Here is a 12,245-nt window from a genome sequence, read left to right as displayed (position 1 = left end):
GTTCTAAGGCATAATGTTGCTATGGGGCTGAAGGCCATAGTTCCCTTGCTGAAGGCCATAGATCAGGGGTCGGCAACCTAAGGCCCAAGGGCCGGAAGCAGCCCACGGAGGCCATTTAACTGGCCCACGAGCCGCCCGCTCAGCGAGTCCCTGTGCGCTGCTCTAAACCGGCACAGCACGGCGTGGGGACTCTCTTCTGTGGCTCTGAAAATCACTTCTGCACATGCCCAGATGCCCGAAATCGCACCTGAGCATGTCCAGACGCCAAAAATTGCTTCTGTGCAGACACGATTTTTGGCGTTGGGGCATGCGCAGAAGCGATTTCCGGCGCCGCGGACATGTGCAGATGTGATTTCCGGTGTTGCGCTGTGCCAGTCCGGTCCGCAGAGGATCTCCATGGGAGTGATCCAGCGCATGCCTAGTAACCCTTGCCGACCCCTGCCATAGATGCAAGACTCTGGCAAAATGTAACTTTCCTTCTTCCATGCGCTACAAGGCTGGTTGTAATACCAGATACAGTGGTACCTCGGGTTAAGTACCTACCATATTTTCCGCTCCATAAGACGCACCTGACCATAAGACGCACCTAGTTTTTAGAGGGGGAATGCAAGAAGAAAATATTATATAAAGGGAGCACTGAGCAGAGCCTGTATGCATCCCAGCCTCTGCTCAGCGCTGGCTTTCACGAGCCGCGTGGCACTTGCGGGCTTTTCCCCGAGCAGGGAGAAGGGCAGCCCCTCCTTGGGAAAAAGCCCCCAAGAGCCACACACATGCTCCACGTGGCTCTTTAAAGGGAGCGCTGCTCTTGGAGGCTTTTCTGGGAGGTGGGGGAAGGGACTGAGGGGCTGAGCCAGAAGCTAGAACAGCAAGAGGGGGTGCAATGATCCCTCTCACTGTTCTGGCTTCTGGGATAGCTGCGCAGCCTGCATTCGCTCCATAAGACGCACACACAGTTCCCCTTACTTTTTAGGAGGGAAAAAGTGTGTCTTATAGAGCGAAAAATATGGTAATTTTTTCCGGAGGTCCGTTCTTAACCTGAAACTGTTCTTAACCTGAAGCACCACTTTAGCTAATGGGGCCTCTGTTGCTGCTGTGCCACAATTTCTGTTCTCGTCCTGAAGCAAAGTTCTTAACCCGAGGTAATATTTCTGGGTTAGCGGAGTCTGTAACCTGAAGCGTCTGTAACCCGAGGTACTACTGTAGTTTTAAAAGGAATGTTGAATCAGCAGGCGTCAGCAGCTGGAGAGCTTGCTGGCACTTACCAGTGGCTCAAGAATAAAGAACAGAGACATTTCTTTCCAGGTCTTTTCCTTTGCTTGGCTTAGCAAATAATTACACAGGGGTGCCCCCCAACCAATGGGGAATAGGGGAGGGATGTTCTTGTGCACGGGATAGAAGTTTGTGTCTGTATTAATCTGGGTGTCCCTACACTGAACACTCGTCCTTGCAAGGACGTATGTATCAATAAATTTCTTTTGCTGTTTCACCAGTTTTGGTCAGGTTTTATGGGGAAAGGCTCCAGGACTCAAAATGCTGGGACCTGCTTTATTTCTAACAACTTGGTGCATTGGCCGGGAATCTGTATTGTCTGGCTACCGGCTTAGAGTAAGGGCGAGGTACGCCCTGATGCATTTAGCAGCCCTGGGCTCACAAGTGGGGACAGAGAGATACCGTATTTTTCCATAAGACGCACCTAGTTTTTAGAGGAGGCAAACAAGACTCATGCTCACTGGCTACATTCAAATGAAGGAAAGCTACTGCATATCAACCTAAGCACATTGTGCTTCCTTTTTCTGGTTATTACGCTATAATTTTTGATAGAATGCAGGTAACTGAAGAAACTTTGTTGCGTTACATTCTTCATTAAATTACCATATTTTTTGCTCCATGAGACACACCTGACCATAAGATGCACCTAGTTTTTAGAGGAGGAAAACAAGAAAAAAAACACATTCTGAACAAAACAGCAGATGTATGATTTTTGTGGTTCATGCTTTGGCCACAGACATGTGATCTGATGGTGAATTTGGGATGACCCAATGCAACAATCCTGAGGATCCATGGGCTTTTACCTCCCCCCTCCCAGGCAGCCTCCTTTATCTCTAGCCCCTTATCTCTCTCCCGATCCCACTGATCAGCTGCTTCCTTTCAACACTCCCTTCCCTCTTGTTTGCCTTAGTGTCTTTTCCTTAGCTGGAGCAGTTTTTTGCTCCTCCTTTTCTTCTAATTTCTCTCCTTATTGCTTTAGTCTTCCTGTTTCCCCCCTTTGCAAGTTTGCTGTCTTTACCTCCCCCTGTCCCAGGCAGCCTCTTTTATCGCTAGCGTCCCTTATCTTTCTCCCCGATCGGCACACAATCAGCGGCTTTGTTTCAACACCCCCTTCCCTCTCCCCCCCCCCAAAGAAAGCATGATCTGCTTTTCTCCCTAGGGCAATTGGGCTCCAGGGACCACACATTCGTTCCATATGATGCACAGACATTTCCCCTTACTTTTTAGGAAGAAAAATGTGCGTCTCATGGAGCAAAAAATACGGTAAGTTTTTCTTGCTCTCTCCTAGCACTCGGAACACGTGGGCAGCTGATGAAGCTGACAGTTGGAAGAGTCAGGACGGACAAAAGGATGTCCTCCTTCATTGTTAAACTGTGGAACTCCCTCCCACAGTAGGCAGTGATGGCCACTGAGCTAGATAGCTTTAGGATTAGATAAATTGATGGAGGAGAGGGCTATTGACAGCTGTTGTTTATTGGTGTAGGGACTCGAGAGTGGTTTGTGAGAGACACGTGGTCTGAGCTTGGAGCAACCAGCTCAAACCGCTTCCCAGGTTGACCTTTTCGGGGAGACTGAGGAGGGAGCAAAGACCTGATTACCTGGTTCCTCCCCAGGTGAGGGGAAGTGGGTTTATTCGCTAAACCTGGCAGGACACCTTACTCTATGGTTTTAACCCCTTCATGCATCCATTTGACTTACGCATCTTGGTTATATGAGGCTGCTTATCCCACAGACCTCCACCCCGGTTGATGCGCCGTGGCAGGAGGTGACCTTTGAGGATGTCGCCGTCAGCTTCTCCCGCGAGGAGTGGTCCATGCTGGACGGTTGGCAGAAGGATCTGCACCAAGAAGTGATGCTGGAGAATTTCACCTTGCTTCTTTCCGTGGGTAAGGCCTGGCACGTTGCCGTCACCGTTGAACCCTTGTTTTGGGATGGTCCCTGTGTCCCGCAGGATACAGAGACAAGCAGAACACCCTCCCCACCATTATATAATGGATGTGGGACCCGTTGAGGCTGGTTGTGTGGGAGAGGCGCAGAGGGCAAATCCAGCTGGACATTCATTCTCTCTCTCTCTCTCTCTCTCTCTCTCTCTCTCATTTTTATTAAATTTTCTGTTTTCCAATTTAAAGTACAATTGGCCCTCTAGTTACGTACCGCTCTGGATACGTAACTTTGGGGTTACGAACGCGGCAAACCCGGAAGTATATACTTCCTGGTTTCACCGTGCATGCGCAGAAGTGCTCTGTGCATTGCGTGCATGTGCAGAAGCACTCAAAAGCGGCACCTCTGCCTACAGACTTTTTGGGTTGCGGATGGACCCCCTGGAATGAATTTAATTCGTATCCGGAGGGTCCACTGTACATCCTTAAGATATCAATGACTTCCCTTCTTCTGTTTCCGTGGTTCATTTTGCATATCATAAATCCCTGCATATATTACAAAAACTATATCATCCAGCATTCCATTATTACATTATTATGCCAGCGTATACGGTTATTTCCCATATACAATGGTACCTTGGTTTGCAACCACTTTGGATTATAACCGTTTTGGGTTACAACCACGTCAAACCCGTAAGTGTGTGTCCCTTTTTTTGGATAACAGCCCCCCCTTTTTTTGGATGACAACCAATTGGGGGGGGGGAGGCCCCATTGGCGAAAGTGCGCCTTGGGTTACAACCTGTTTTGGTTTACAACCGGACCTCCGGAACGGATTGTGGTTATAAACCAAGGTACCACTGTAGTCAATAAACGTTTTCCAATCTTCTCTAAATGTATATTCTTCTTGTTCTCTTATTCTATATGTTAAGTCTGCAAGCTGCGCATATTCCATCAGCTTCAGTTGCCATTCTTCTTTGGTTGGGACCTCACTTGTTTTCCATTTTTGGGCTAAGAAAACTTAATCCATTCCGGAAGTCCGTTCCAAAACCAAAGCGTTCCAAAACCAAGACGCGCTTTCCCATAGAAAGTAATGCAAAATGGATTAATCTATTCCAGACTTTAAAAAACAACCCCTAAAAAAAGCAATTTAACATGAATTTTGCTATCTAATGAGACCATTGATCCCTAAAATGAAAGCAATAAACAATGTACTGCAGTCACACAATCAATCAGGAGCTGAACTGGATTCCACAGTCACACACAAAAAAGAGCCGCAAAAACAAAAACGCAAAATAAATAGCAAAAACAGACAGACCTCAAGGTAACACTCAAAACAGAAGTGTGACACTCAAATCGGAAGCGTAACACTCAAAACGGAGCATGTTTGGCTTCCGAAAATAGTTCACAAACCAGAACACTTCCGGGTTTGCAGTGTTTGGGTTGCAAGTTGTCTGAGTACCAAGGCGTTTGAGAACCAAGGTACCACTGTATTTATTTTTGAGCCCTCGGCCTGCAAACGGGATAGAAATTTGCAAATGACGCAAAGCATATAGAAATAGAAAATAGAAATACTTTATTGTCACTGGACCGCTTGTTTACAGTGAGATTAAACTAGCGGGTTTTATAAAACTCTGTGTCATGGAAACAGAGAATTGTAGAGTTGGAATTGGGTACCGAGGATCATCTAGTCCAGCCCGCTGCAATGTCCCCTTTTGTGAATGGGTCGGAGAGCCCTCAGTGAACATACATTGTTCCTGGTCCCAGAAAACCTTACTGGCACCCTCAGGTGTCACTTGGCTTTGTGCTCCCAGTTTCAAACAAAGGTCCCTCCCTTTCTGCTTTGCAAACAGGCCGTTCCATTCCTCCGGCGGAGCTGTCGTCCTTCATCAATCAGCCAGACGGAAATATTGAGGACCAGAAACTTGGCGGGGCTGGTGGCGAGGACAGAACCAGCGGTAAGAAATCCTTTTCCGCGGTGGAAGAAAATACAACGCAAACAATATCAGAACCCTTTAACAGTGCCGGAAAAACATTGTTTCCCCCCTATTTTTTGGCAAGAGATTAAAAACGTATGTCACTTAAAATAGCATTCTAGGGAAGCTTTTAATGTTTAATAGACTATTGTATTTTAATATTCTGTTGGAAGCCGCCCAGAGTGGCTGGGGAAACCCAGCCAGATGGGCGGGTTATAAATAATAAATTGTTGTTGTTGTTGTTGTTGTTGTTAGGGTCTAAATAAATTGTTGTTGCTGTTGTTGTTAGGGTATAAATAAATTTATGATGATGATGATGATGATGATGATGATGATGATGCTATTCCCTTCCCCATGGCCAAGGTCCGTCTATAATGCCTACTCGCAAGTAAGCCCCAGAGAGCAAAGGTCCCATAATGAAAAACCCCATAGTTTGCAGGTTAGCATGAGAACATAGGAAGACTCCAGCATCATGTTCTTACAACAGCCAGCCAGATCCCTGTGGGAAATCAGCGAGCAGGATTCGAACGCAGAGCCCTCTCCCCTCCTGCAGTTTCCAGCAATTGAAATTCAGAAGCATTGTTGACTGTGACTGTGGAGGCAGAACAGAGACATCCTTGCTAGCAGCCATCAATAGCCCTCCCCTCTATGGATCTGTCCCATCCTATTTTAAAGCCATCCATGTTAGTCTTTGCTGCCTCCAGTGGCAGTGATTTCCATAGTCTTAACTCTAGTTCAGTCCACCCTGGAGGGGATTTGTAGGTAGTTTCCCTTTGTGGAGCTTTTTCTGGGAACCAGCCCCTGCCAGAGCTGGGTTCTTTGCCAAGCCGGATAATAATAATGTATTATTTATACCCCGCCCATCTGGCTGGGCTTTCCCAGCCACTCTGGGCGGCTTCCAGCAAAATATTAAAATACAGTAATGCATCAAACATTAAAAGCTTCCCTAAACAGGGCTGCCTTCAGATGTCTTCTAAAAGTTTGGTAGTTATTTTTCTCTTTGACATCTGGTGGGAGGACGTTCCACAGGGCGGGTGCCACCACTGAGAAGGCCCTCTGCCTGGTTCCTTGTAAGCTTATCGCAGGGAGGGAACCGCCAGAAGGCCCTCAGAGCTGGACCTCAGTGTCCGGGCAGAATGATGGGGGTGGAGATGCTCCTTCAGGTATAATGGACCGAGGCCATTTAGGGCTTTCAAGGTCAGCACCAACACTTTGAATTGTGCTCGGAAACGTCCTGGGAGCCAATGTAGGTCTTTCAAGACCGGTGTTATGTGGTCTCGGCGGCCGTTTCCAGTCACCAGTCTAGCTGCTGCATTCTGGATTAGTTGTAGTTTCCGGGTCACCTTCAAAGGTAGCCCCACGTAGAGCGCATTGCAGTAGTCCAAGTGGGAGATAACCAGAGCATGCACCACTCTGGCCAGACAGTCTGCAGGCAGGGAGGGTCTCATCCTGCGTACCAGATGGAGCTGGTAGACAGCTGCCCTGGACACAGAACTGACCTGCGCCTCCATGGAGGGGCCTCCCAGATTGGCGCCAGGGGAACTGCAGTCCAAAACATACGAAGCCCACCAGATTGAGGGAAGCTCCCTTAGGCTTTCTTTTCTGCTTTCGGGGAACCGTTCCTTTTTTCAGAGGATGCATCCGAGCTGGAGGGACCCTGGGACCTGGAGGACCTGAGTGAGGAGGGAGAGAGGTGCCTGACGCCAGCTAGCAACCGGGACGGTAAGAGTGGGAAGAGGAATGGAGTGTTGGAATCGCAGATTGTGGACTTGGGAAGGCCTCTCCTGGGGTCATCTAGTCCAACCCGCTTGCAATGCAGGAATCGCAGCGGAAGAGCCCGACAGGTGGCCACCCGACCTCATGTTTAAAAACCTCCAGTGGAAGACAGTCGACTTACCTTCTGAGGGAGTCCATTCAACCATCAAATGCCCTTGACCCTCAGTTTTTCTATATGTTTAGTTGGGATTTCCTTTCGTGTAACGTGAAGCCATGAGTTCGAGTCCTACCCTCCATTGCGGTAGAAAGAATGCTTGCTCCATCTTCCATGTGACTTTAGATATTTGAAGATGGCTCTCATATCTCCGCTTTCCCAGGCTAAATATACCTAGCTCCTTCAACCGTTCCTCATATGGCTCATTTTCAATAATAGTAGTAATAATAATAATAATAATAATAATAATAATAATAATAATAATAATTTATTTATACCCTGCCCTTCTGGCTGGCTTCCCCCAGCCACTCTGGGTGGTTGCACACTCTCCAGCTTGTCAACATCCTTCTTAAACTGGGGTGCCCAGAACGGGTTACATTAGTGTTGTAGGCCATGCTGCATGGGGAGATGATCCCTATCTCGGCCGGCTTGGTGGAAAATCCTCTTTTCACCCCCATAAATGGAGCTCGATTGTAAAGCAGCTCTCATTTTCAGATCCAGCATCAAAATTTGCTGCTGGCCGGTCGCAGCTGTGTGTACCTGATTGAAGAGGACTTCATCTTCCCTGTCCGTGGAAATAAAAGGCGGATACTTTTCTCTCTCTGCTTCCCAAACAGGTGAGCATCCCAGCAGCCTCCACCTTTGCGCTCTCATGAAGCTGGTGGACGAAATCCCAGAGTTTCTCTACGGACACACAAAGGCTGCCGGAGACCTCGCCCCAGACACCGTGGAAGCTGAGGTTCCTGCCAAGGAGGCGCCAACCAGCAGCGGTGAGCGAATTCACGGATTCCTAGAATGGTAGAGTTGCAAAGGACCACCAGAGGTCATCTAGCCCAAGCCCCTGCAATGCAGGAATGTCAGCTCAAGCATCCATGGCGGATGGCCACCCAGCCTCTGCTAAAAAGCCTCCAATGAAGGAGAGTTTGCCACCTTCCCAGGGAGTCTGTTCCACCATCTAAATGACAGAAAGTTCTTCCTGGTGTTTAGTTGCAACAACTTTCTTTCCTTATTTTTTTAATTTTTCATTTTCAATGCAAAATTACAACAAAAATACAAAAATTGAATCCAAAATAAAACAGTACAAACGGGGGGGGGGGGGCACAAGTGGGAAAACACACACACACACACAACAAAAACACACATCTACAAATAAAACCATATCATCGTTCTAAGCATTACGTACATATACACATTTTGAGTTCCTTCCTTTGTTCTAAGACCTCGAAATTTTTACCCTTTCTAAATTGTTGTGTCTAATGTAGATTACCTCTATCTTTATACTTTTTGCGCCATTTTTCTCTTTTTTTAACCCCTCAAAGCTTCATTTGTTACATACCGATATGCTTAAAAGGATCCCTGACCATTAGGTCCAGTCGTGGCCGACTCTGGGGTTGCGGCGCTCATCTTACTTTATTGGCCAAAGGAGCCGGCGTTTGTCATCAGACAGCTTCCAGGTCATGTGGCCAGCATGACTAAGCCGCTTCTGGCGAACCAGAGCAGCGCACGAAACGCCGTTTACCTTCCCGCTGGAGCGGTACCTATTTATCTACTTGCACTTTGGCGTGCTTTTGAACTGCTAGGTTGGCAGGAGCTGGGACCAAGCAACGGGAGCTCACCCTGTCGCGGGGATTTGAACCGCCGACCTTCTGATCGGCAAGTCCTAGGCTCTGTGATTTAACCCACAGTGCCACCCATGTCCCTACCGATATGCTTACTCCAGAGCAATGTTTTTTCATATATATGTTTATATATATATAGTATAGTTGCAACTTTCTTGTAACTTGAAGCCATGGGTTCGAGTCCTACCATCCAGAGTAGAGGAAAACAAGCTTGCTCCCTCCTCCATGAGACAGCCCTTGAGATATCTGAAGATGGTTCTCATATCTCCTCTCAGTCTCCTCTTTTGCAGGCTAAACCTGCCCAGCTCCTTCGACCGTTCCTCATCAGTCTTGGTTTCCAGACCCTTCACCATCTTGGTTTCTCTCCTCTGCGCGCCTTCCAGCTTGTCAACATCCTTCTCAAATTGTGGTGCCCAGAGCTGGACACAGGACTCCCGGTGTGGTCTGACCAAGGCAGAATCAGACCCTGCGGTCAGCTCTCCCTGTCACATTCAAGGGAAGGATCCCTTTGTGATCCGCAAGGTCCTGATCCGTCCATTTGCTTTGTTCTTGCAGTTAAAAGAGAAGTTCTGCTGGAGAGCTTGCACCCTTTTGGCCGGCAGAGAGATATGGCAGAGCCTGTCACCCTGGGCGTGCCCAGCCACCCTGGCGCACTGGCCAGCGCCACAGAGGGAGACGGGCAGGATTCCCAAATCCCAGGTTGGTATGAGCAGAAAAGGCCTTGTTACTGCTTTAGTGAAATAAATTGTTTCAATTGTTATTAAGGAAATGATTTTCTCTCTCTCGTTCCAATGAAGTACAGCAGAAAAGTTGTCCAAATATAAACAGTTAACTTATTAAACCTCATGTATATCTAATAGTATAATCAAATCAGTGATTTTTGATATAACTGTAAAATTTATTATTCCAAAATCGAAACCTTCCTCTGGTTGTATATATTAAGATTATACCAGCAAGAATGAGTCTTTCTGTAAAAAAAAAGAAAAAAAAGATTTAAATCAAGTCTTACTGACTAGTGATTTAAATCATGATTTAAATTGTAATTTAAATCAATTTGATTTAAATCAGGGAAGGAATCATAGAATCCTAGAGTTGGAAGAGACCACAAGGGCCATCGAGTCCAACCCCCTGCCAAGCAGGAAACACCATCAGAGCACTCCTGACATATGGTTGTCCAGCCTCTGCTTAAAGACCTCCAAAGAAGGAGACTCCACCACACTCCTTGGCAGCAAATTCCACTGTCGAACATCTATTACTGTCAGGAAGTTCTTCCTAATGTTTAGGTGGAATCTTCTTTCTTGTAGTTTGGATCCATTGCTCCGTGTCCGCTTCTCTGGAGCAGCAGAAAACAACCTTTCTCCCTCCTCTATGTGACATCCTTTTATATATTTGAACATGGCTATCATATCACCCCTTAACCTCCTCTTCTCCAGGCTAAACATGCCCAGCTCCCTGGGCGAGGTGTCTGGGGATGGCGGCTCCACCAGGGAGCGACTAAAGGATGGGTTCAGCTGCTGTTATCGGAGGCCTATGTCACAAGGACCCCTGTCTTAGGGCCCTAACACAGCCGGGGATCTAACATGGTCGTAGCGAGAGGGAAAACGCACAAATCCTGGAACAAACCAGCATTTTTGTGTTCCTGTCATTCCAGCAGACACAACGGCGGGAGGATCCCCCATCCTCGATGACGGTACAAATGATGGAGGACGGGAGAACGGGACTGTGGGCGGGACGGCCACTCCTCAAGCCATGCCCACCGACCCTCTGGACCGCCCTGCCGCGGGAGAGGCGGAGCCAAACAGAGGAGGTCCCGGAGGTTTAGCCCGAGGTTTGTTAGAGTTGTTGGTGAATAGTTGGTTGGTTTTAGTGGGTTGGCTGGTTGGGAAAGGCAGTTGGAGAAGCAGTTGGCAGGCAGTTGGAAACAGAGAGACAGTTAGGGCAGTGGGTTCTTGAGTGAGGGGAGGTAGAAGAGATAGAGAGAGGAAAATAAGACTAAGAAAGTAAAGAGCAACAATGTTTGGAATGCCGTAAAAGTTAGTTTGTGTCTGAAATAAAATACACTCTTCTTTATTAATTGAGAACCTGACTGAGATTGAAGTGATTTTACCGGGGAGGACCTCGTTGGTGGCAGCAGATTAGTGGTGTATGGGTCAATAGTCCGTGAGATGACCAGGGCTCCGGACAAACGCCACAGCTGCCCTGCAGGGAATCTTAAAGCTGGATGCAACCTAAGGTTTATCCCTCTAAAGTTCAAAGAGATAAGAGAGGTGTCAGCATAGTGGAAAAAGTTCCAGGAGAGCTGGGGGTCCCCCACTCCATTAACCCATTAGGGCATGTTGAATTTCTTCAGCTTTCAGCTTTCAAAAACAAGGGGTGCTAAAAAGTTGTAATGTGACTTGGAAACTCACCAGATCTTTTGTTTAGATCAATACAATTTCGTTTTGCTTGGTATGTGTGTAAAATGGCATAGAAATCATTAAAAATGATTGCCAAGTACTGGAAGTTCTAGGATATATATATATATATATATATATGCTTTCGTAGATTTTCACGGGTACAAATATATATATATATATATATATATATATATATATATATATATATATATATGCAGGTTTTGGTTTTGAAGATGACGAGTGAGACCTCGTCGAAACGTCGCCTAGACACCCCAACTTTTACACGGGAAGACACCCGAGGACACCAAAACCTGCATTCCTGTACCCGTGAAAATCTACGAAAGCATATATATATATATATATATATATATATATATATATATAAATTTATTTTTTAATCATTTAGCATTACCTGACATTTCCAGAAGGTACAATTAAAATTCTTTGGTTTTCCAAAAGCACTTAATGTGCTTCTTCATCAAATGTAGAGTTGCCAAGCTAAACGTCCGATCACAAAAATAATATCAGATTTGAATTCCTCACACCCAGAAACATATTTTTAAGACCCTTCACTGAAGAAACAAAGAACGATTAAGTTTCACCTCCTAAAATGACGCCCCCATTAACCCATGCAAACCACTCTCAGCGAGCTGAGTTGAACCCAGACTTCCTTTCCCCCCATACATTTATTTATTTCATTTTTCACATTAAAAGTTTACAGTCACATATCAAAGAAATATCCAAGGAATCTCTAGGACTTCCCTCCTCCCCTTTGTGGGTCCTATTATTAATAATTTCCTCCTGCATCTTTTATGATAATCTAAATCTTTTCCATCTCCGTCATATCCAAAATACACCATGAAAGTACAAGTGATATTCTAATCCTACCAATGATTTTCACTGTTGGCTTTTAAGATAGGTCATAAATTTCTCCCATTCCTTATTAAAATTTTGGTCTTCCTGATTTCTGACTCTTCCAGTCCTTTTTGCCATTTCAGCATAATCCATCAACTTGATCTGCCTGCCTTCTCTGGTCGGGACTTTATCTTCTTTCTGTCTAATGCAGCGGTTCTCAACCTGTGGGTCCCCAGATGTTGTTGGAGCACAACTCCCATCATCCCTGAGCTCTGGCCTTGCTAGCTAGGGGTGATGGGAGTTGTAGTTCAACAACATCTGGG

At 46.4% G+C, this 12,245-nt stretch overlaps 3 protein-coding genes across 11 annotated transcripts in view; all 3 read left to right on the top strand.

Moving 5' to 3' along the window:
• The window catches only part of LOC310827680 (uncharacterized protein), a 919,426-nt gene that overhangs the window by 57,258 nt on the left and 849,923 nt on the right, over positions 1-12,245 (top strand). The gene's annotated exons all lie outside the window — the stretch shown is intronic.
• LOC310827821 (erythroblast NAD(P)(+)--arginine ADP-ribosyltransferase-like) overlaps positions 1-12,245 on the top strand; it is an 840,324-nt gene that overhangs the window by 139,418 nt on the left and 688,661 nt on the right. The window lies entirely within an intron of this gene.
• Positions 1-12,245, top strand: part of KRBA1 (KRAB-A domain containing 1) — a 57,325-nt gene that overhangs the window by 14,553 nt on the left and 30,527 nt on the right. For 7 of the 9 annotated variants that reach the window (XM_083703930.1, XM_083703934.1, XM_083703937.1 and 4 more), the window contains exons 2-7: positions 3,002-3,155; positions 5,000-5,104; positions 6,755-6,844; positions 7,670-7,822; positions 9,227-9,370; positions 10,323-10,499. In XM_083703930.1, the coding sequence (XP_083560056.1) occupies positions 3,002-3,155; positions 5,000-5,104; positions 6,755-6,844; positions 7,670-7,822; positions 9,227-9,370; positions 10,323-10,499 (823 nt within the window). The remainder of the gene's footprint in view (positions 1-3,001; positions 3,156-4,999; positions 5,105-6,754; positions 6,845-7,669; positions 7,823-9,226; positions 9,371-10,322; positions 10,500-12,245) is intronic. The other 2 variants (XM_083703931.1, XM_083703933.1) reach the window with 2 other exon arrangements.

The sequence above is a fragment of the Podarcis gaigeae genome (assembly GCF_964106915.1).
Source record: "Podarcis gaigeae genome assembly, chromosome: 12".
Taxonomy (NCBI): domain Eukaryota; kingdom Metazoa; phylum Chordata; class Lepidosauria; order Squamata; family Lacertidae; genus Podarcis; species Podarcis gaigeae.
The sequence above is the reverse complement of the archived record's forward strand: the minus strand, read 5'-3'. Positions and strand labels throughout refer to the sequence as shown.